The sequence below is a fragment of the Callorhinus ursinus genome, unplaced genomic scaffold (genome assembly GCF_003265705.2).
Source record: "Callorhinus ursinus isolate GAN/ISIS: 27379988/994484 unplaced genomic scaffold, GSC_fseal_2.0 scaffold12, whole genome shotgun sequence".
Classification (NCBI taxonomy): Eukaryota; Metazoa; Chordata; class Mammalia; order Carnivora; family Otariidae; genus Callorhinus; species Callorhinus ursinus.
The window spans coordinates 35,554,745-35,579,858 of NW_027397074.1; the positions used below are offsets into that span (position 1 = coordinate 35,554,745).

The 25,114-nt window shown below is 35.5% G+C and overlaps 1 protein-coding gene across 1 annotated transcript in view; it reads left to right on the top strand.

The window, feature by feature from the left end:
- The window catches only part of LOC112824959 (histone deacetylase 9), a 636,385-nt gene that overhangs the window by 502,546 nt on the left and 108,725 nt on the right, over window positions 1–25,114 (top strand). The window contains exons 22-23 of the mRNA XM_073898929.1: window positions 24,224–24,279; window positions 24,524–24,611. Coding sequence (XP_073755030.1) covers window positions 24,224–24,279; window positions 24,524–24,611 — 144 coding nt within the window. The remainder of the gene's footprint in view (window positions 1–24,223; window positions 24,280–24,523; window positions 24,612–25,114) is intronic.

Sequence of the window (25,114 nt, forward strand, 5' to 3'; positions counted from 1 at the left end):
TTGATCTTAGGACCAGCCGAAATCAAGAGTTGGACACTTAACCAGCTGAGCCACCCAGGTGCCCCAAAACAAAGTTTTTTGATACTACTGAAATCTGGTTCATGTCCAAACTAGATTGTTAAATGTTAATTATAATCCACTGGGCAACCAGCAAGAAAACAACAAAAAATATATTAAAGAATGTAAAAGAAAACATGCAAGAATAGTAACAAAGAAATTGGTACACTATAGAGTATTTAACTTAAAAGAAGCAGTAGTGGAGGAATCAAAGAACAAAAAAAGATAACACATAGAAAACAAATACCAGAGTCATTGTGCCAGTTTCAGACTACCAGTGCTCTCACTCTTGTCTACATCTGACATTTTCAGATTTTTAAATGTTTGCCAATCTTGTGGGTATGAAGTGTCACCTTATAGTTGTCTGTGTATAGATACAGACAAGTTAATACTGTTCTATCCTTCTTAGACCTTTTATTAATATTTAACAATTATCTCAAGTAAGGTTTTTTGTTCTCAGTTATACTTGCACAGTATTAATATAGCATTACTAGCTTTTTTCTCCCTGAGCATTTGCTTTGTTCATCATTTACCATCCCTTGATTTGTAAACTTTCTCTTTCTTATATATACTAGGTATGTTTCCTATAAATAGCTCATTGCTGGATTTTGTTTTGTAATCTGTGTATTTTACCTAGGGAACTCAGTTCATTTTTACTTAACATCATCAGTAGTATACACAAATGTATTTCTGTCACTGTATTTCGTTTTTTTCTCTTTGACCTATTATTTGTCCCCTTGCCTTCACTCACCCCTTGCTTTGTTTTCAATTGAAAGTTTTTTTCTCATTCTATATAACCTCTAGTTTTCTTTAAATACACACATTATCTATTGTCTTTTAAATTTTAACCTATTTAATAAATCCTACCCTTATTTATTCTCTCCATTCTCCTCACTAACAGTACAAGTACTTTAGAACGTTTTAAAAGGCAATCATCCTGTCCTAACTATATATGCTATTATAGTTCAGTATTTTAGCTTTTTAAAAAAAAAATCACTAATGAGACATTATACTGTTTGAAACCATTAGTGTTTTTTTGTACTTGCCCACATAGTTACCATTTTCCTTTTTTCTGCATTTATCTTTGTATCTAAAACCTCCATTCTGGAGTTGTTTTCTTTATTCCAGTACCTGTTTTTAGAATTTTCTTTAGTGATGATTTCTCACTTTTTGTTTATCTATGATATCTTTTTTTTTAAAAGATTTTTTTTATTTATTTGAGAGAGAATGAGATAGAGAGAGCATGAGAGGGGGGAGGGTCAGAGGGAGAAGCAGACTCCCCGCTGAGCAGGGAGCGGATGCGGGACTCAATCCTGGGACTCCGGGGTCATGACCTGAGCCGAAGGCAGTCGCTTAACCAACTGAGCCACCCAGGCGCCCTATCTATGATATCTTTTTGCCCTCATTCTTGAAAGGTAGTTCAGGGTTAACCGTTTCAGCACTTTGAAGATCCTCCATGCTTTTCCGGTTTCCAATTTTGATATGGAAAATATCAATCGCCAGTCAGTTGCAGTTCTTGTAGATATTGTGTCTTTTTCTCTCTGATTGTTTTTAATGTCTTCTTTTTGGCTTTGATAGTCTATATTTTACTTACCATGGATCCAGTAGTGGATTTTGCTGACTCAAATTGTTTAAAATATATATTAGCAAAACTGACATTTAATGCAACTCCATGATGATACTTTGCGATAAGTCAGCTGCATCAGACTAAAAGTTGCAGATTTTAATTACTAATCATTAATTTACCAAATAAATATGTTCTAAGCACCAGTTATGTGCTAGGAACTACTGTAAATCCTGAAAATACCAAGACAGGGAAATTAGGTTCTATCAGGGAGAGCAAGGATAAATAGATAAACAAATACACATTGATACAAATTCAGGTGAAAATATATCTTTGGATAAAAAAATAAAACATGAAAGATTTAGAGGGAGCCTGAAGGAAAGGGCTGGCTCTGATAGCTTAGGTTTTCAGGAACACCCTACTACCAGAGGGGGAGAGATCTGAGCTGAATGAAATAGGGAAGAATCATGTAGAGATGTGGGGAAAGAATATTCCATACAAAGGAAAAAGCAAATATAGAATCTCTCTTGCCGGGTGGAGTAAATAAGTTTTAACTTGTTTATGGAACTGTAAGAAGGCCCGTGTGTCTGGATCTGAGTTATCTGCAGAGGTCCTCGCAGGAGATGATGTTAGAGAGATGGTCATAGGCAAAATAATAGTATATACCCACACACATATTATACAACATACACATAGATCTGTATACATAAGTAGTCAAATAAATAAATAAAATCTTTAAAAACTAAAAGTATGTTTCCAACAGGCTTCAGGATAAGGATAGCAACTATATTAAATACTGATTATAGATAAGGAAAGCTTCATTGCCGCTTCAGTTTGCCACCAATTTGGCCTTTCTTAAAATACATACTCTCCATCCTGAAATCATACAACAAATAAAGTATGGAATGCAGTATTTGTGTTGACTCCAATTTTGTCCAAGTTCCCAAGCTGAGGACAATGGTTATTAATTACATATGATAGAACCACTTCAATGAGTTTTTTAAGATATAGTCAGATAGGCTTGCAGTTATTTATATAACAAAAAACTAGATAACAGAGATGTGGTTAGCAGAAGATTCTTTAAAAGGACTGTAAGTGGGGCACCTGGTGGCTCAGTTGGTTAAGTGTCTGACTCTTGATTTCAGCTCAGGTCATAATCTCAGGGTCATGAGATCGAACCCTATGTTGGGCTCTACACTTAGCACGAAATCTGCTTGAGATTTTCTCTCCGTCTGCCTCTGCCCCTACCCCTGCTCACGCTATAAATGAATGAATGAATGAATGAATATGTAAATAAAATCTTAACTAAAATAAAAGGACTGTAAGTATTTTGACTGCTCTGCTCTGTTCCCTTCCTGGGCTTCCCCCAGCCTAAGCTGAATGTGTAAGAGATGGGGAAGGAGTTGAAGAAATCACTTATATCTACAAATGGAAGAAGTGGCTTTTTAGTCCTTAGCTTGATGCGTGTTGAATTATAGAATTTTTTTTTAAAGATTTTATTTATTTATTTGAGAGAGAGAGAATGAGAGGGAGCACGAGAGGGAAGAGGGTCAGAGGGAGAAGCAGACTCCCTGCCGAGCAGGGAGCCCAATGTGGGACTCGATCCCAGGACTCCAGGATCATGACCCGAGCCGAAGGCAGTCGCTTAACCAACTGAGCCACCCAGGCACCCGAATTATAGAAATTTGCAGGATCACTCTACACTGGTACCAGGGTGGGGCATGGAGAAGTTCACTAGAGAGCCTGACATAGGTATCAGGAGTTTGGAAGCTGGGTAAGGATAAAAGAATATCTAAGTTTGTCTCCTGGAGAATGCGAAGTGGAGAGCTGGCTGAAACTGCCATGTGGGCAGATTGAAGAAAGAGGGGTGAGCAGCTGCAGTGATACTTGGCACTGTTGGTGGGGCAAGGGTTTTTTCTGCTTGTGGCATAGTGGACACTTTGGATGAAAGCCAGATTTGAAACATTTTGCAAGGATCTCACCAAAGAGGTCTACCTTCCAGGGCAAATCTCCCATCTCCTTACTACCTTGTCCAGTAGAGCGAGACTGGAGATGTGAGGAGGAGCTGACGAGGCTTGGCAGGTCAGCCGAGTACATTGCCTCCATTAGTGAACCCTGCAGGATGGAGGTCACTGACAGTAACTCTGAGGAACCTGTGAATGTTCCCAGTGAAAGAAGGACAAGCATTTGGATTTCTGCCATGACAGAGGGCTTTCAAAGAACCACAAGAATCTCCAAATTGCTCTGCTAACTCACAGCCTTCATCCTTTTTATTCTCCCACCTTCCAGAGCTGGGGGATCCATAAGCTAGACGTGAAGGGAGTGGCGCAAGAAAGGAAAACAAATAAACTACAAGTTATATAGCCTCCTGCTTCAGCACACACTGAATCCACTACTGGTCCCTGATTCTGTGGGTCAGCAGGTCAGTGGAGGAAAGCTTTAAATTAGATGTGACATTAAAGAGTTTAATTAGACTAAGCTGGACTTTTTAATATCTAAAAGATGAAACTTTCTAAAGCTGAAAAGCTGTGGACTATATCAGATAAAGACTAAAGAAAGGTTAGTACTGGGACAAAAATAATGCTGTTTCCTTTGTGTAAGTGTTAGTTCCTATTGTTACTGTAACAAATTACCATAGATTTTAGTGGCCTAAGTCAACACACATTTATTATTTTCAGCCTTAAAGGTCAGAAAAAGCAGACAGGTCACACTGCGGCCCTGCTGACACCTTGATTTTAGCCCAGTGAGACTGGTTACAGTTAACCTTGCTTAATCAGGTGCTGGCAGAGTTCACTTCCATGCGGTTGTAGCAGCGAGGTCTCTCTTTTCTGGCTAGCTGTCAGCTGGGGCCTGTCCTTAGCCCCCAGAGGCCTCTCTGTTCTTTGAACATGGCCCCTACATAGAACCCTTCTCAAGCTGTCATTTTTCTATCATTGCATCCCTCTCTGACCACGGGTGGGAGAGAGTCTCACCTTTTGAGAATGCATGTGATTTGAATGGGACCACCCGTCTAATGCTGGGTGCCTTTTCCAGCATGTCAAAGTCTTTGATCATAATCGTGGCTGCGGTGTCTTTTGTCATTTAAGGTAACATTCAAAGATTCTGAGGGTTAGGACATGAACATCGTTTGGGGGACTTCCGCTTACCACAGACAGGAACTGAAAATTCAAAACAGATTCCTTCTTTAATATTCTCACTGGATATGATTGTGAACTGTTTGGTAATCGTTGACATTTAACAAAAATAGATGATATGATTTATTCTTTAATCAAGATATAATGTACATTGAATAGATTGTACAGATTTTCAAGGGTATGATATGTATAACTTGTTACCAGCACAAGTTATACAATGTTTGAATCAGAAAGTTTCTCATGCCTTGGTAGTTGCTCTCCAGTATAGGCAAACACCGACGTCATTAGTCTCATAGCTAATTTTCCTGTTGTAGAGCTTTATATGTAAGGCAGTATACTGTGTGTAGACTCTTCTGTGTGGCTTATTTCACTTACATAATGTTTTTGAGATGCATCTATGCTGTTCCGTATATCCATATATCGTTTAGCTTGTTAACCTTTATTTCTGAGTAATATTCTATTTTATGACTATAATGCAATTTGTTAATTCATTTCAGTTTTGGACTACTATGAATAAAGTTGCTGTAAAGATACTTTTCCAAGTCTGTTTTTGGATATATGTTTTTATTTCTCGTGGGTAAATGCCTAGGAGAGAAATAATTGGATTGTAGATTAAACATTTGTGTAGCTTTATGAGAAAATGACAAATTATTCTCCAAAGTAATTACTATTTTATCTGTAGAATCTATAATTTTGTCACCTTTTGTTCCTCAGAATGATAATTTGTGTGTTCTCTCTTTTTTTCCTGATCAACCTCGCTGGAAGATCAATTTTATCAATCTTCTCAAAGAACCAGGCTTTGGTTTAATTAATATATATATATATACATATATATATATATTGCTTTGTTTTCTCTTTCATTGATTTCATTGTTACTATTTTCTTTTCTTCTACTTATATTGGGTTTCATTTGCTCTTCATTTTTGTTTGTTTTAGTTTTTTAAGGGGGAAGCTGAGGTCGTAGACTTGAGACAATTGACCTTAAAAAACAAAAGAGCCAGTTATTTTACCAGCAAAATTCATTTATTCAGGATTAGCAGAGATTTGGGATAGTGGAACTATGGCGAACCAGGAGCGAATCTAGAGAAGAGAGGGGCTTGTTTTTATAGGGGAAAGAAGGTAGCTGGGAGAGGCTTTTCGCTGTGTTCTCATTGGCTGGGCTGTTGTGGAGCAAAGAGAAATTCCTCCTCCTGCTGGGGTATGTAAAGTAAGCTGCTTCCTTTCTGAATGTGAGGTATGCTTCTTAGAGCTAGTGGTAGTGTCTGAGAGCACCTCAGACATCCTCACCAACACTTGTTATTTTGTTTTGATTCTAGCCATTTTGACAGGTGTAAGGTGATATCTCACTGTGGTTTTGATATGCATTTCCCTCATGATTCTTGATGTTGAGCATCTTTTCATGTGTCTGTTGGCCATTTGCATGTCTTCTTTGGAGAAATGTCTAATCAGGTCTTCTGCCTATTTTTAATTCGGTTATTTGATTTTTGGATGTTGAGGTGTATAAGTTCTTTATATGTTTTGGATCTTAACCCCTTACCAGATATATCATTTACAAATATCTTCTTCCATTCATTAGGTTGGTTTCCTTGTTATTTTGTCGATGGTTTCTCTGGCTGGGCAAAAGCTTTTTATTTTGGTGTGGTCTCAATAGTTTATTTTTTGCTTTTGTTTCCCTTGCCCAAGGAGACACATCTAGAAAAATGTTGCTAAGGCTGAAGACAAAGAAATTACTGCCTATGTTATCTTCTATGAGTTCTGTGATTTCATGTCTCATATTTAGGTCTTCATACCATTTTGAGTTGATTTTTGTGCATGGTGTAAGAAAGTGGTTCAGTTTCATCCTTCTGCATATAGCTTTTCCAGTTTTCCCAGCACCACTTACTGAAGGGACTGTCTTTTCCTTATTGTATATTCCTGTCTCCTTTACAGTAGATTAATTGACTGTTTAAGCATGAGTTTATTTCTGGGCTCTCTTTTCTGTTCTATTGATCCATGTGTCTACTTTTGTGCCAGTTCCATACTGTTTTGATTACTGCAGCTTTGTAGTATATCTTGAAATCTGGGATTGTGACTCCTCCAGGTTTGTTGTTTCTCAAGTTTGCTTTGGCTATTCAGTCTTTTGTGGTTCTATATAAATTTTAGTATTATTTGTTCTAGTTCTGAAAAACACTGTTGGTACTTTAATAGGGATTGCATTGAATCTGTAGATTGCTTTGGGTAATATGAACATTTCAACAATATTCTTACATTTCATAATTATGGAATATCTTTCCATTTGTGTTCTCCTTGGTTTCTTTCCTCAATGTTTTATTGTTTTCAGAGTATAGGTCTTTTACTTCCTTCGTAAAGTTTGTTGCTGGGCATATTATTCTTTTTGGTGCAATTATAAATGGGGTTGTTTTTTAAATTTCTCTCTACTTCATTAGTATAGAAAAATGCAACAGATTTCTGTATATTTTGTATCCTGCAACTTTACTGAATTCATTTATCAGTTCGAATGAATTTTTGGTGGAGTACTTAGGGTTGCTTTTCTTTCTTTTTTTAACACAGTGTATCATGTCATCTGCATAGGGTGAGGGTTTTACTTCTTCCTTACCAATTTGGATGCCTTTTATTTCTTTTCCTTGGGTGATTGCTGTGGATAGGAATTTCAATACTCTGTTGAATAAAAGTTGTGAGAGTGGACATTCTTGTCTTGTTCCTAATCTTAGAGGAAAAGCTCTCAATTTTTCACCATTGAGTACGATGTTAGCTATGGGTTTGTCATATATGACCTTTATTATGTTGCAGTATGTACCCTCTAACCTACTCTTTTGAGAGTATTTATCATGAATAAATGTCCTATTTTGTCAAATGCTTTTTCTGCATCTCTTGAGATGATCATAAGATTTTTATCCTTTTTCTTTTTAATTTGATGTATTACATTGATTGATTTGCAAATATTGAACCACTCTTGCATCCCTGTAATAAATCCTACTTGATTGTAGTGAATGGTTTTAAATATATTATTTCATCAGTTTCTTCATATTTTGTTGAGGATTTTTACATCAGTGTTCATCAGAGATATTGGCTTGTAGTTTTCTTTTTTTGTAGTGACTTTGTTTGGTTTTAGTATCTGGATAATGCAGGCCCCATAGAATGAATTAGGAAGTTTTTCTTCCTGTTCTGTTTTTTGGAATAGTTTGAGAAGAATAGGTATTCACTGTTATTTAAATGTTTAGTAGAATTCATCTGTGAGGCATCTGGTCCTGAACTTTTGTTTTTTGGGAGGTTTTTGATTACTGATTCATTGTCATTACTAGTAATTCATCTGCTCAGACCCTTTTTTCTTATGAGGAGAGCACCTGAAATGTACTTTCTAAGAGTGTTACTTAGTGTCTTAGTAATTCATCTGCTCAGACCCTTTTTTTCTTATGAGGAGAACACCTGAAATGTACTTTCTGAGAGTGTTACTTAGTGTCTTATTGGGGATTTTTGTGTATATCTTTCTCTAATTGATATAGAATTTAATTCTACAAGAGTCAGAAAAATATGCCCTGTGTGACTTGAATCATTTTATACTTACTGAGATCTATAACATTGTGATTCTCTTTATCTCCTCCTACCCTTTGTATTATTGTATCAGATATTCTACTTTTACAAATATTATAGATCTCCATAACAAATTACCATTTCTATTGCTTCAGTAGTTGAAAGCTTTTTAAAGTGTATGTTTCTGTGTGTGTGTGTGTGTGTGTGTGTGTGTGTGTGTGTCAGAGAGAATGAATGTGTATATACATACATAATATAATTTTTAAAACATCTTTTATATTTGCCTGCCTATTTAATCTTTCTGGTGTATGTGTGTATACATACATAATATAAAGATAATTTTTTAAAATATCTTTTATATTTGCCTGCCTATTTAATCTTTCTGGTGTATGTGTGTATATATACATAACATAAAGATAATTTTTAAAATATCTTTTATATTTGCCTGCCTATTTAATCTTTCTGGTGCTCTGGTGCTCTGGTATTCATGTGGGCAGATGTAGACTTCCATCTGGTATCATTTCCTTTCAGTCTGAAGAATTTCCTCCAACATTCCTTGTATTGAAGTTCTACTGGCAACAGTTTCATCTTTTGTTTATATAAAAATGTTTTTCTTTTCTTTAATCCTTGAATGATATTTTCATTTGATATTAAATTTTTTGTTAATTAATATTTTACACTTTAAAGATATCCTTCCAGTGTTATTTTTTCCTTTTTTTAAATTGATGATGAGAAATCAGCTATCACTTTGATGATTAACCTCTCTATTTAATGATTTAATACATCTTTTTTCTCTCTGTCTTTAGGACTTTTTATTTTTCTCTTTTTTAGTAGTCTTGTGATTAGGTATGATTTTCTCTGTTTTTGTCTTGAGTTCGTTGAGTTTATTGTGTCAGTGGCTTGCTCTTTTTGATAAAATTTGGAGAGCTTTTAGGTAATATTTCTTAAAATACTTTGTTTACCACATTCTCTATATCCTTTGATTCTTCGAGTCCAATTATATCTTTATTTTATCATTTCACACTGTCCCAACTGGTCTTAGAGGGTGTGTTGATCTTGTTTAGTCTTTTTCTCTTCTCTGTACTCCTATTTGGATAATTTCTCTTGACCTGTTTTCAAGTTTGTTGTTTTTGTCTTCTCTTGTGTCCAAGCTGCCATTAATCCATTAAAATAATTTTTCATTTCACACAGCATATTACTCACTTTTAAGATTTCCCTTTCATTTTTTTTACAGCTTCCTGATCTCTTTTGAAATTCTCCCTTTCACCATTATATTTCTCTTCATGATCTTTTCCTGTAGATTCTTTAACATATCTATTATGATTATCTTTAAACCTTTTTTTGATAATTCTAATATCTAAGTCACTTGTGGGTATATTTCTATTATCTTATTTTTTACTTGAGTCTCATATAATATTGCTTCTTTGCATGTCTTGTGATATTTGATTATATACTAGACATTGTGTTTAAAAATCAGTGGAGACTAGAAAGGGCTTGTTTTCTCTAGGATTTAATTCTTTTAAAATCTCTTTGTGTCCAAAGCTCTTCAGTGATTTAAAGAAAAGTATGTTCTATGGGATGCCTGGGTGGCTCAGCTGATTAAGCATCTGACTCCTGATTTTGGCTCAGGTCATGCTCTCAGGGTTCTGAGATCAATACCCACATCGGGCTCTGGGCTGGGTGTGGAGTCTGCTTAAGATTCTTTCTCCCTCTCCCTTTCCCCCTCCCCTGCCCCTTGTGCTCTCTCTCTTAAAAAAAAAAAAAAAAAGAAAGAAAGAACAGTATGTTTTTTGGTTTGTTCAATGATTTATTTTTACTTTTGCAGGACATCCTTTTATACATCCTTTTTCCTTCTAATCAGGTTTGGCTCTCCAAAACAAATACATTTTTGAGAGTACATTGAAATTCTCTCCTGGTTCAATTTTTATCTCTTATTCTCATAAAGGATATATGTCGGTAATTAGAACAGGGGCACATTAACTTATTTCTCTACTTGATTCTTCAACTTTAAATGAACGAAATAACAAACATGTTATTAATACATTCTTCAGCACATCCACTGTGAATGGATAGGTAAACATCAAAGAAAAGGAGAAACCTTGGCAGTTACATGTTTACTTTTATGGGAAACTGCCTTGTTCTTGACCTTCTCATTGCCTTTCATACCTAGTGCTTCAACTTTTCTGAAAACTTTTAAATTAGTCAACTTATGGACTGATTTACACCTTTGAAAAATGACATGCAAATACTTAAACCTTTAGATTAAGTAAAAGGTAAGCCTACTGATTACTCAGATTGTTTGTTCAGGAACTTGTTGCCTAGTTGGATTGCCTCTGGTGTTCCCGCTGCACAACCTGCTTCTTTCTAGGTTTTTATTTTACCCATCTGCTTTTCTGATGGCTAATATTTCAATTTCTAGTTTGTAGTTTTAACTGCATGCTCCATGGTAATTGGATCTTCCTATTTCCAGCCTTTCCGTCTGTTTCTTGGCTTTGGACTGTCCAGATTTCATTACTTGTATGTGGTTTAGCTCATACTGACTAAAAATTGCTGCTTCTGCCCTCAGACTCTAACTATCTACATCTCTCTCCCCTCTAAACCTTGCTGAGCTTTTCTCAGTCCCTGACACCTATTTACACTTTTAGTCTGAGTCCTAAAGTTATTTTAAAAATAACTTAGATGAGAAAGAATGATTCCTGAAATAAATTTAGGCTATTTTGCATTTACTTACAACATTTTATGCTGTGGTATTTTCACTTCAATATTTAAAATATAGCAAACGTAATATGTAATGAGAAAAAAATCTTCCAACTAATTTGTTCATTTTTTATCTCTGATAGTATCAAATTTGATACCTGCTGATTTATGCATAATGCAGATGCTAACTTTCCTCCTTGTTTCAGTCTCTGCAAAAGGCATTGTTTTGCTTTTTGATAGCAGTATCCAAATCACACATATCATACACACTTAGAGAACATAAGTATTTTACACCTTTGTAATTTTATATGGCAATAAATTTCATACATACCCATACAAACTTGTAAAATGAAGTCTGGTCATTTGATTAGGTGTTTTTCCACACACTGCTGTTAGGTACATAATGCTACATAATTTAATTCCTTTGGTTGACATTCTTTTTTTTAAAGATTATTTATTTATTTGAGAGAGAAAGAGGGAGATAGCAAGAGAGCAGGAGCTGGGGAAAGAGGGAGAAGCAGGCTCCCCACTGAGCAGGGAGCCTGACATGGGACTCTATACCACGACCCTGGGATCATGACCTGAGCCAAAGGCAGACGCTTAACCAACTGAGCCACTGAGGTGTCCCTTTGGTTGAAATTCTTATTCAATTGTCTACCTTTGATTGAAATGACAAATTTAATTGCTGGTATCTATTCTTGTTATAGTGTATGGTCGTGGATAATTAGAATTTAATGAAAGAAGAAAATTTGCAATTAGAGTAAGAATAATATGACCAAATTTAAAAATCATCTACCTAAAATCCCAGACCTTTAGGTAATAGTTATAAAATGTACATTTCTACTCTTAATATTTTTGAAATTTCATGTATTTAACTGAATAAATATATATATGTACCAAAAGGTGCCAAGAATATTAGAACCACCATTGATTGAATGAGAATCTACCGTAGTAAGATGTAAGTATAATGACAAAAGTGATCTTAACCATGAGGCATTTTTTAATACAGTCTTTCCCCCCCAGTCATCTCTTCTCAGGTCTTGGTCATTACTATTATCTTACTATTACTATAATATCATATAATAATTACTGTTATTATAATGTCATATTATTATACTACTATCCTCACAGAAGGCTATGATCATCTTTCTTAAAAAATTTTTTTTCCTGGTTCTTAAAAATAAAACTAAACCCAAAACTCTTTTGCCCTAATTCCCTTTTCTCAGAAGGTTTTCATACTGAGGTCTATTTACATAATGAAAAGTACCTGTTTTTTTTTTTGGTCAGTTTGGTCCAAAAACTAGTCCTGTTTCAAAAAGTTCAGGGAATTAAATTGTTGGACCTTGTGTCAGCTGAAACCACTGATTGATAAACTAAACAAATAGCTTTTAGTGGGTTATTATTGCCTTACCAAGTCTCTCCTAATGATCCCCCCGCCTCCCAACAGAAACTTCTTCATAGTGAATCCATTGTTACGATTTTCATACAGGGCTCAACTTAAATTATGTGTAATATAAGCACCATCAAATACCCTGTCTCTTTTCTACCAGGAGACTGGTTTTTCATGACTGTGTTTATTCCTATCTATAGCTACATCTTTGCCAGGCTCAAGGCTGTAGGCATTACGGGCCACAGATGCCAGGCTTCCTAAGAACTGTTTTCCAGTGCTGTCATCAAGCTTCTTCCTTCTGGATTCTTCAGGGAGCAGGGCTGGCAGCTGCACATATGCTTTGGGGTCCACCATTCAGTTAAACTGCTAAGGCTGGGCTCCTGTTTTCCTGGCTCCCTTGAGCTCACTCAAAGAAACAAAATGGTATTCCCACATGTCCCTTATTGTTTTCTTGGCAAATCTCCCTACCTCCTTTAACCTCCCAGATTCTAGTGTGTAAGAGACAAACTTTCTTTGTGAAATTTCCTTTCCTCAGAGGCTGTAGATTAATAACATTGATTCTAAAGCAAGCTGTCTTTTTTAGAAAGTCCTTTTTAAGGCTGAAGTTAACTGGTTTTGAGGACTATATTGGCATATTTCAAAATATTATTCATACCAGTGAATTGCAGTTAAAGGCAACCCAGAAGACTGACCTTGATGTACTAATTTCAATGTCAAATTTTATAAGTGATTTAGATATTATTAGGAGATACCTCTTGACTTAGTGTTCAAGTATTCTGCAATATAGTATTTTATCCTTACATTCCTATTCAATCCCTTCCCTTCAGAAAGAATCACAAAACTAGATTTAATGTTTTATATATAAAATTAACAACTGAGGTATTATATAGTGCTTCTCAAAGACTTGTAGAATTGAGTACAAGTAGATAAAGTCTAGCATTTGTCAGTAGTAGGTCTTTGAGATGACATAATTTGATCCTCTCTTTCTCATAAAGATAGGTATGATAGGACAAACCAACTATTTACAATGTTTAGAAGACTTAATGCCCTTCTTTTTATTTCTAAATAAAATTTTATTCCAAAAAATTAAAGCTGGGTTGGGGAATTTTCTACTCACATTATTGTTGCCATGCTGTAAATCATGTGGAGCTATTTTTCATCACAGATATTATTAGTTAGCTGAAGAGGAAGACCTCAGATTACACAAAAGGTTCACAGTTACTGTTGATTAGGAGCTTTGAGTGGGGGCTGGTATGAGGCATATTGAACAAATGATAACCTGTATCATATCCATAATGGTCAACTTGAGATTGCAGGTATTTAACATCTTTTTAACATTCATATGCCTGAGCCATTCCTGAAAAGCAGAATCTGAGCCAACTGTTTCACAAGCTCCTACAAGATAAATAGAAGTGGGGGAAGAAAGGCAGGAGGAATGACTATCTGTTTTTCTTTCTCTGCTCCTGAGTTGGTTTCTGATAATCTAAATCCCTAAATCCATTGCCAGGGAGTAAGTGGTAGGAGGGGAAGGAGTATTCACTCAACTTTCATGTATGATCTCCCCACCCCCCAAATTTTAACATCCAGTGTTATCAACAAAGATAATGTGAACAATTTCCATTTAACAAATTTCAGCTTCTTTAGCTGAAAGAATGGACTCTCATACCACTGTATTGATTGGAACCAGCACCATTTTGGATGAGGGGAGAGTCGACAAGTTCATATGAACCATCATAGGTACTAGAGAATTTTTTTTTTAAGATTTTATTTATTTATTTATTCATGAGAGATAGGGAGCGACAGAGAGAGGCAGAGGGAGAAGGAGGCTCCCCGCCGAGCAGGGAGCCTGATGCGGGACTCGATCCCAGGACCCCGGGATCATGACCCCAGCCGAAAGCAGACGCTTAACCATCTGAGCCACCCAGACACCCGCTAGAGAATTTTGATGGACATTTTTGCCTTATTCCACTTTACCTAAATCAGAGGGAAGGTAATACTTATAAAGTGTTAAATGTGACAAGATTAGTAGTATTTAATTATATTTTAAATCCTGTTACAACAAATATTTTTACCCCGCTCCACCAACAAAAAGCAAAGGAAAGGAAAGGAGAAATGAGAAAGAAAGGAAAGAAGGAAGAAGAGGGAGGGAGGGAAAGGGAGAAAAGGAGAAAGAAAGCCAACCCATACAACAACTAAAACAGGATCCAACAGATAACATAATCACTTCAAGCGATGATTTTTAAAAAACAAAAATTTACTGCGATAGGAAAGCATTAGGATCTTCTACCCAGTGAAGTCTTACAAAAGCATTATATCTTTACCATGTTTCTGACTTCTTCCCCCTGTGCAACTTAATATAAAGAACGCCAAATTTATTACTATAAATAATTTTAAAGTGTGTCAAACCAGCTAATGCATGCTTTATTTTTATTACTCTTATCTATCATCATATAAAAGACTTGTACACTTGGCAAGCACATTTCTTGAGATGTTAAAAAGGGCACTTACAAGCATACGGATTTGTTGGGAGATTAAGTTGTGCTAGCCTAGCATAGACATGTAAATTTCAGATTCTGGTTGCTATCAGCACTTCATTTTACTAGTGCCAAATGCATTATTCACCAACATATTTGATGATTATAGTTATTATTGAATATCAAAGTAGATTAAAATATTTTCAACTATTTAAAAAATATTTATGTAAATGAATGTTTCTTAAAGTCATTTTCAAAATTGATAACACATCAGTATGGATCTGGGGTAGCTGGGATTTTGGCTTCCCGTGAAATATTTCAAGCACATAAACTACTCCATATAAATTTCCAATTCTGCAAATGTATTAGAAGCAGTAATTCAACCATCACATCTTTACTTGGAAATACATGCTGCAGAGTTTTTCCATGCTGTGCTTGGTTTTGATACATAGTATTTCACTGAGGACTGATACTTAAGTACGTTTGATACTTAAGTAGGTGTTTAAAAATACTTTAGTGGTAATATTTAGACATTGGGAGGTAATTACTGAGTTCTACATTAGCAGTGCACTAAAAGAGAAAATTTAAAAACAGAATTCAGTCAGCTGGTTTGACATGCTCAATTAGTCTTTGAATAGTAGGCCGTTATAGATAAAACATTTTTCTAAGCAGGACATATTTCTTTGAATTTGTTCCGATAGTGTCCCAAAATAGAGTTAAAGATTAAGTAAAGATCTAATATCTGATTAACTACTTTTAACAAAGAAACACAATCTCTTGTCAATTTATTAATATCACGGAGAATTTCTGTACTATGTACTGCAGTTATGTTTTTATAAAGGATAAATCAAAATTATTAAGTTGCTAACAGGACTACTGACTATTACAGGTGGTTTAAGTTCCAGATCATTGCTTAATATTTTTGAAAATGTATAAATAATCTTTGCTTTTCTCTTTTGGATTTTGTATATATTGGCTAATTCTATTATACAGTGTGTTTTTGACTTTCTACATTACTCTTGTCAGTGGTGATTAGACCTTTATTTTCCATGATTTCTGACACCTAAATTACTCTACATAGGTTGGAGTTAGTAATGGTTCTTACTATCCATTGAATACGTACTTGGGGATGTTAGCAAAATGAAATACACATTTCTCCTGTCCATGAGACTGTCTTAATGATTGCAACAAATAAAATGATCAGATTGTTTTATACTCCAGATTTTCAGTTCCATATGTGCCATGGCTAACTGAGCTTATGTAGAGGAATTTGAACTTTGTTTAGGTGAGGTAAAAAAAAACAAAACAAAACTTTAAAATGGTTCTAGTGATTTGCTTACTCCCTGCCCTTTACTCACCTGGGGAGGGTTTTACTATGCATATAAAGAATACATAAAGTTTTACATTTTGATCATTTTGACCAGAAAAAGAAAATTTCATCATTTACAAAAATAGACTATAGTCTAAAATGATTGGATTCCTTTCCCTCTCATTCAAATCCGTTTTTACATAGAGACAATGACCTATATTCCGTTTCCGTGGCTATATATGGGAAGCAAATAGTCTCCTACATTTCCCCATATGATGACATCAGAGAACACATCTTCCTCCTCTTTAACCAAGGAGAAACATCCATAATACTGATCTAGACAACAACCACCACAACAAAAATATGGATGTGAGAACACTCTGGAAACATTGTTACTGTTAGTGATGCTAAAATACTGACAAAGCTCTATGATTAGTAATGTTCATGACTGAAGAGAATTTAAAACTTGAAAAGAGATTTTAAAAATCAGATTATTAAGACAAGATTATATCACCCTTAAATTTATATAAAGTCACAGAAATGTACTTCAGAATTTGTTTGCCTAGATTAACTACTTAGTCTTCATAACTTTGAATAAAATATAAAGCAGGGAGTTTTTTCATGAAGTAAAGTAAAAAGAAATTCAAAATTATATGGATGAATAGGTTTTACTACTACATTCTGATATGCTCAAAACTAAGATGAAGTGAAAACATCATACAAACTTCAAGGTTTGAGGAAAAAAAATGTTATGAAATGAAAATTCTTGTTAGCATTAAATTAGAAAATAATAAACTGAGCCTCTGAGTCCATTGTTGTACATAGGTTTTCTTATATAAGTTAGTAGATTATTGAGTTTTTTGAATATACAGTAAATTGATTATTAAAAAGGCTCATTGAAAAATATTTGAAGACTATATATTCTTGAGCCGAGGAAAACACTGGTTCAGATGGTGTCCCATACAATAAAGGTTTATGCCAGACAATAAAGGGTTCAGAAAAATACAAAACAAATTCCATTCAGAAGCCAGTGTGAAAGACATTTCTGTAAGAATAATAATTTCATTTTAAAACACTTTTCCACTATAGTTCATCAAATCAAAGTCTCCATTAATTGTAAGGAACAAAATATTTTATGTGTTTCTAAGAAAGAAGATGCTCCCAAGTCTAATAGGCAAACTCCCACAAAAAGCTGAGATGCAAAAGTTGTGACCTTTGAGATAATGGAGAACTTATAGCCAGGAGCAAATCAAAGGAATCACCAGAAAGATAAGAGCCAGAGTAGTATCTCTTCACAAATTTATTTTATCATTCTTTACTGACCACTGGGTATGTGCCAGGCATAATGTAAGTCTAGATGATAAAATGGTGAGCCAAGTCATAAAGGGGTGACCCTACTATGGGGAGTATGGATGTGACATTAATTATGTAAGTCATAGTAATAAAAAATAATAAAAACAAATAATCACACTATGAGGTATGTCATTATAAACTAAGACGAGTTCTTAGAAACAAGGGTTGGCAGATCTCTAAGTGCATATTACAGAGGATCTTGATGCTGATCTGCTGGGTCTCAGGGATGGTTTCTCTGCAGGTGATATTGGAGCTGAAATGTGCAGATGAGGAGGTGTTATCCAGGTAAAGGGAGAGGGTATGTAAATGGAAGACATTCCATTCTGAAGTAGGAGCATGTGCAGAGGCCTGTGGCTAGGGGAAACAGGCACGCTGGAGGAACCAAAAGGCCATTGTGGCTGGAGTGGAGAAAGGAAAGCAGATGGTGGTGCAAGATGAAGCTGAAAAGGTAAGCAAAGGCCAGGTTGTACAATGTGGCTAGTCTTAAATGCTTGTTTTCAGGTGCTAGACCATCTGGGATAGAATCCCAGCTGTGTCACTTGCTGGTATGAACCTTAAGCAAGTTCTTTAATCTTTCTACACTTCGATTTCATCATTCGTGAAATAAGGATAATAATGTTATCTCAGATGTTGTTAGGATTAAATCAGTAATAAAATATTAGAGTTTATTATTTATTGTATTTTTATTTGCATTATTTTATGTATTATATATTACATGATAGTATTATAGTATAATGCTATTATTTGTCATTTTGCCTTGTTTATTTTGTTTCTATTAAGAGGAAAGACTTATATGTGTTTTTTACTTTAAAGACAACAATCCAATATAGGAAACAAATGATGATACCAGAAGGAAAGGGAAAAGTGTAAGTAAGCTGTTTCTGAATGGGTAAGAGGCAGTGGGATTAAGTGCACAGGGGAATTAATTGCTCTTAGGATCAGGGACTAGTGGGAGGAGATGGTTAGATTTGATTATGAAAGGATGAGGAAATTTTATTCTAATTGCTTCTATTTTTTTTTAAAGATTTTATTTATTTATTTGAGAGCGAGAGAGAGAATGAGAGATAGAGAGCACGAGAGGGAAGAGGGTCAGAGGGAGAAGCAGACTCCCTGCTGAGCAGGGAGCCCGATGCGGGGCTCGATCCCGGGACTCCAGGATCATGACCTGAGCCGAAGGCAGCCGCTTAACCAACTGAGCCACCCAGGCGCCCCTAATTGCTTCTATTTTTTAAGTGAAATAAGAAGCTAGGTCATCAGCAAAGGGTAAAGAATGAGCAGGGGTTAATGGAGATTTGAAGAAAGAGAAGAAGGTAGAAATACTCTTATAAAATAGAGAGTTAATTGGCTAAGGAATGTAGTATGATTGCTGGGCATCCTGGAGAGCCTATCTGAGGTTTGTAATCATGATTTTAAAGGAAGACCAGTTATGTAGCTTTTATCTAGGCTTAGTTGGAGGAACAGAACAGATGTGAGTTATATTTAATTAGTTTTGTAGTTTTATCGGGAGTGTGTTGAAGGAAGAAAGGGACAAAGTGACTAGAAGTATTTATGTACTGTATGTTTGTACCCCCAAAATGTATAATGTTGAAGCCCTAACTCCTAATAGGACTGTCTGTGAGGAGGTGATAAAGGTGACATGAAGTCATAGGGGTAGGACCCTAATCTGATAGGACTAGTGCTCTTGTAAGAAGAGGAAGAGATACTAGAATTCTCTCTCTCCCTGCCCTGTGTGTGTACACTCAGAGGAGAAGCCATATAAGGACCCTAGGGAAAAGGCAGACATCTGCAAGCTGGGAAGAGTGCTTTCAACACAAACCCAAACCTGCCAGATCTTAATCTCAACTTCCAGCCTCCAGAACTAGAGAAATAAATTTCTGTTGTTTAAGTCACCCAGCCTCTGGTACTTTGTTATAGTAGCCTGAGCAGACTAATGTACTAGGGGAGTATATTGGAGGGAAAAAAGTACAAGATATCTGAAAGTATATGCGAGGAAGTGGGTACAGTGTTGGACCCTGAAGTCTAACCAGATAAGGAGGGAAGTGAACATGATGATAGGGATGAATGATGGATAGCAGAAGTTAAATAAGGTCAGTGGAGTGGAAGTCTTGGTGCAGTTGGGGCATTAATTGGAAAATAGGATAGTAGGAGAGTGTGATGTTTGACATTAAGATTGTGGAGTAGATGTCTCACCAGTAATGGCAAGGTCTAGGAGTATGAATGTAAATGGAAGACAGAGTCAATGAAGACGAGGAGTCAGAGAAATGAGAAATCAAGATATTGAAGGGAGTGTCTGTATGTATGGATACTGAAATCACCAAGAATAATTACCGGAGGAATGATGGAGAGAAAGACAGAAATTCAAAAGGCAAAATGCTCAAGGAGTGGATATAGATTTAAGTACATAGATTTGAGGGATATTTAGAATCAAAATCAACAGGAATTGGTCATGAATTAAAATGAAATGGGGGAAGGCTAGGGAGAGGGAACCATTAAGGATAACTCATTGGTCTCTGACTTGAGCCACTGGATGACTCATTGGTAAGTTAGAGAAGGCTGGGAGAAGATCAGAAGTTTGATCTTGTATATATTGAATTTGAAGTGAACTTCCAAGTGAATATTTAAGTGAAGATATTTAGTAGGTGGGCTAATATTTTGGTCTGGTGCTCAGTGGCGGGCTTATCCTAGAAATAGAGATCTGTGAAGTATCTGATGATGGGTGGTAATTGATTCCACGAGAGTGATGGCATTGCCTCGGAAGTAAGTGTGGAAAGAGGATAAGAGAAGTCTAAGCCTGGGCCATGAGTAATTTTAATATTTAACTAGCAAGATGAGGAGTAGGAGCGTTCAAGGGAGACTGATTAGGAAGTGGAGAGGTAAATAAACCAGGGGAGCATGAAATCACAGAAACCAAAAGAAGGGGGAGATGAACCATGAGAGATGATGGACTCTGAAAAACAAACTGAGGGTTCTAGAGGGGAGGGGGGTGGGGGGATGGGTTAGCCTGGTGATGGGTATTAAAGAGGGCACGTTCTGCGTGGAGCACTGGGTGTTACACACAAACAATGAATCGTGGAACACTACATCACAAACTAATGATGTAATGTATGCTGATTAACATAGCAATAAAAATAAAAACTGATGATGTAATGTATGCTGATTAACATAACAATAAAAAATTTAAAAAAAAAGGAAGATGTAGCCAGTAGTGTTTAAAGTTGACAAGGGGCCCCGTAGCATGAGAGCATAAAAATATCTTCGGAATTAGTGACATGGAAGCCATTGGTAACCTTGGTAAAAACTTCCTTAGTGAACTAAGGAAATAGAAGATAAATTAGAGATAGGTAATTGAGGCAGGGGTGAGAAAAGGAGAAAGGAGACAGCAGGGTAGACCACCATTCCAAGAATTTTGCTTGCTGAAAGGGAAGAAAAGTGTAGCAGTTGAAGGGATCAGTGGGATTAAGGATGGAGGTATATTGTACATATGTATATTTGTATTATTTTGGTGTATATATACATATATATATATATATAACATTTTTATTTTCAAGATGGTGGAAACCCGAGCTTATTTAAATCTGAATGAAATAAATATATATATATAAAATTTGGAATTTTAATATGTTAGAAAAATGTAAATGATGGTGGAAAAGTAGGAGGGGATGGGATCCTAATTGCAGGTGGTAAAATAGAGGACTAACATTTCCTCTACACTAACAGGAGGCAAAAGGAGCTAGACTGCCCCAGGGCTCAGTCTCAGTTATTTTACTGTGTTTATCTTTTCTCTCTGTGTGTGATCTAATCCTTTCTTACCAGAAAGTATTGTGGAGGGTGGGTGCATTGGGTTTTATGCTTTCAAAACAGCAGTGAGACACTAGGAGTACACCAGTTCTGTCTTTTCCTGAATGCTGGCTTGCGTGGTGTGAGAGAGGAAGCAGCTACCACTTGAGCAGATTGTGGAAGAAGCAGGCCCGCTAGACTTTGGCTAAGGAAAGGGGGCACTCAGAAAAGACAAGGAAAATGTAGGGGTGTTTGCCATTAATGAGAGCACGGTGGAAGCTTTGGGTGGATCATTATGACTGAGAAAATGTTTGTTATTGCAAGAAGATAATTTTCAACCCCAGATCAAGCAGTTTAGCAGAATGGTGGTGGTTACTTTGGAAGATTATAAAGTGAAAGGCAGACTCCTTTCTCAAGGAATTTGGCTGTAAGAGAGAAGAGGAAAATAAAAATCAAATTCTATTTGATTTTTTTATCTTTATAATCTAGCTAATTATTTATGTGATTTTATTTCCATGTTGTTTCTTAACATGATTTCTATTCAGGTTGATATTTTGGTATATAGTTCTTTATTTTTTAAGTTTTCATTTAAATTCTAGTTAATATGCAGTGTAATATTCATAAATAATACTTTCTAAAGTTCTTTCTTCTGAGTCATTTATTCATACTTTTCCCTCCTGCCCTTTAAAACTTTTCTCTACCTTTATGACCACAGCTCTTCCTGTTAGACCAATTCAGATGTACCTCTCAACTGTCTCTTTGTTTTATATTTTTTCATTATGAAGTAATTAATGTTTATTGTAAAACCATTTTCAAAAGATATGAAATTATAAATTTAAAATAACCTATATAATAGCATCACTCAGATATATCATACTGTGGCTGTTATTTTTAACACTAATACTTCCAGAGTTGATATCTTTTTGTTCCACTCAGTATTTATAATAACAAAATTTTAATGGCTGTCTAATGTTGCATGGTATAGATATACCATAATTCACTTAAACATTCTTCTAATATTAGCTAACTTACATAATTTCCATTTTTCCTATTGTAAATAAAACATCTTTTATATAAATCCTTGTCTACAAAGTTAATAACACCTTTAGGGCAAAAATCCTTTAAGTATATTAGTAATTCTAAGGGTAAATGTTTTTTAAAGGCTCTAAATTTATAGAGATGGATTATTTTCCAGGAAGGCTATAATAAATTATCTTCTTCTAGGCAGCATTTGTGAGTGTATAAAGTACCACTGCATTGTTAGCATAGAGTATTGAAAAAAAAATCCAATTTCCTGGGTGGATAAATGTTTTTCCATTAGGATTTTCATCTATTTTTGTTTGATTACTAATTTCATTGAATGTTTTTTCTTCTAGTTATTGATCACTGGAAGTTTTTCTTCTTTGTATTGTCTATCCATGCCCTTTACCTGTAAAACGTAGTAGTTTTTTTTTTAAGCGTATTAGTTTTAATTGAATTGTAAAAGATCATTAGTATTGTCAATCCCAATTGCAGAAATTCATTACATGCTAATTTTATTGCCTTGTATTATATTTGTTATTTTCATCCTTTTTTCTTCCCAATAAGATATATCGCACCTATCATAATCTTTACTTAATAATCTATCCTCAGAATTCCTGTAGCACACTAAACTCTCACTCTACAATCTTAAAATTTCTCTGGTCTTGTATGGTTCATTAAATAGTTTCCATCATATTAGTCTTTTATTGCCAGAGAGATAGTAAGTATCTTAAGAACTGTTATAGGAAATATGTTAATACCATTTCTACATTTAAAATTGATATTATGTTATTTGACTTCTGATTTGCCTCTGAGATTATCAGTATGTATATGCTCATCAAAATGTAGCAAATTAATCATTGTATGTTGGTTACCATAACATTCTAGAAAAATTTATGTATATTTAAAGTCCTAGGGAATAGATTATTTTTCTTGATATTATCTTTATGCTTGTAGTAAGATGTGGAAAAAATATCCCTGGGGTATATTAAAATTATTTTGAAAGTTTTAGGTTTCTACATTAAAGAAATATCTTTTGAGTATGTTACTTGAATCATAGTTAAGTGAAAGGTGGTGTGAACCATCTGATGAATGATTTTTTTTCATGTCAAGCAACCCAACTTTTCTGAGCATGCTGTCTTTGTAAGGATTTATAGTTCCTTGCCTTCATGCTGGAGTTACTTCAGCTTTCCGTGATGCATTCCAGCTAATCTGGAGGTTAAGGCATTCCTTGATCATGGATAGATCTGATTGCTACTCAGCCCTGGAATTCTTTATAAAATTCCAGAATGTGGGCTAGAAATTGACTTAGGGAATCCAATAAAGTTGCAAGTCTTGGCAGCCATCCAAGCTAAATTTATAGACTGGAAGAAATATGGGCTTTCCATTGTTCTCTTTTTCACCTTTCTGGGTTTCTTTTGTGTGTATGTGAGTGTGTGAGTATAAATTTATCATTTTGCTGACAATGGAGTGGAAATAACCATTAAGAGAATCCAGCTAAAGAATTTTCACTTTGGATCTCCCCTGGTCTTTGCAAATTTTGACCCAAACCTGCTCCAGAGTGAATTTCTTCTTCCTCTGTAGGATGTTGTTTTCATAAAATAAGAAGTTGTTCTTGAAAATGAATCATGCTAGTATAACAGATGATATGCATATTTGCCAGCTAAGGTATAACTCCCGAATCCCTATTCTTCCCCTTGCTCTGTAGAAGCCTTATTTCTGAGACATGATCTGATAAAATATGATCATATATATTGTTTCTGTTCATTCTCTGAAATGGCAATGGGGTCAAGAAAACAAGCTCTGAAGCCTCATTGAGACTTGAATCTTTTCCTGTATGCCTGATGCTCTGTAGTACATGGAGATCCAAGCAATCCTCCCATATCTGATCATTGAAAACCTGTCTTGTTTTTACAGAATGGGTTTGCTGTTGTAAGGCCTCCAGGCCATCATGCTGAAGAATCCACAGCCATGTAAGTACCAGGGACTGTTGCCCATCTCCAAGCGCCACGGTTCCTGGCGGTCACCTGCCCCGTGCATGTCTCTGAAGCCTCTAATTGTTAGCAGATGGACTGAAAAATCTTGCAAGGTACTCCCAGAAGCAGATTTATGGCTTCAGAGATCATATAGCATTTTAAAAAATGCTCTGAACATTATTTATAATGGTTTTCCTGGCTGATTTGCTTTCTTATTTCTCTGTTCTTCTCTATTCCGCAGGGGGTTCTGCTTTTTTAATTCAGTTGCAATTACCGCCAAATACTTGAGAGACCAACTAAATATAAGCAAGATATTGATTGTAGATCTGGTATGTATTCCTGGCCAGAGCTGCATTTCAGTGACTCTAGATAAAAGGGAGTGTATTTGTATTTCTGTGTTAGGTTGTCCTGCTTTTAGCACTTGCAAACAACTGAAGGGTGTGTTTCCTTTGAATGTGGAAACTCATTAAATTCAGGATTGCAGTTCTGAAACCATAAACATTCACGTTTCACTTTCTTGGTGTTAACTGCAATTTAATGAGAAGAAGGCGCAGATCAGGGCAACTTTTATGATCCTTAAATGAATTGATACTTCCACAGTTAAAATAACCCAACAGAACCTGAATTTACTTTTCCCTGCAGAATATAGACTTTAAATAGTCAGATGTGCTGGAAAGAATGCTGTTGCTTTGGTAACCAATTGGCCACTTCCCCTGGTTAGCAATCATGTTGTTTGTTGTGCAACAGTGGTATTATTAAAACAAGTCAGCATGTCATTCTTTCTGAAAAGATCCGAGATCATGTATGCCAGTTTGGGATGACTCCCCGGCAG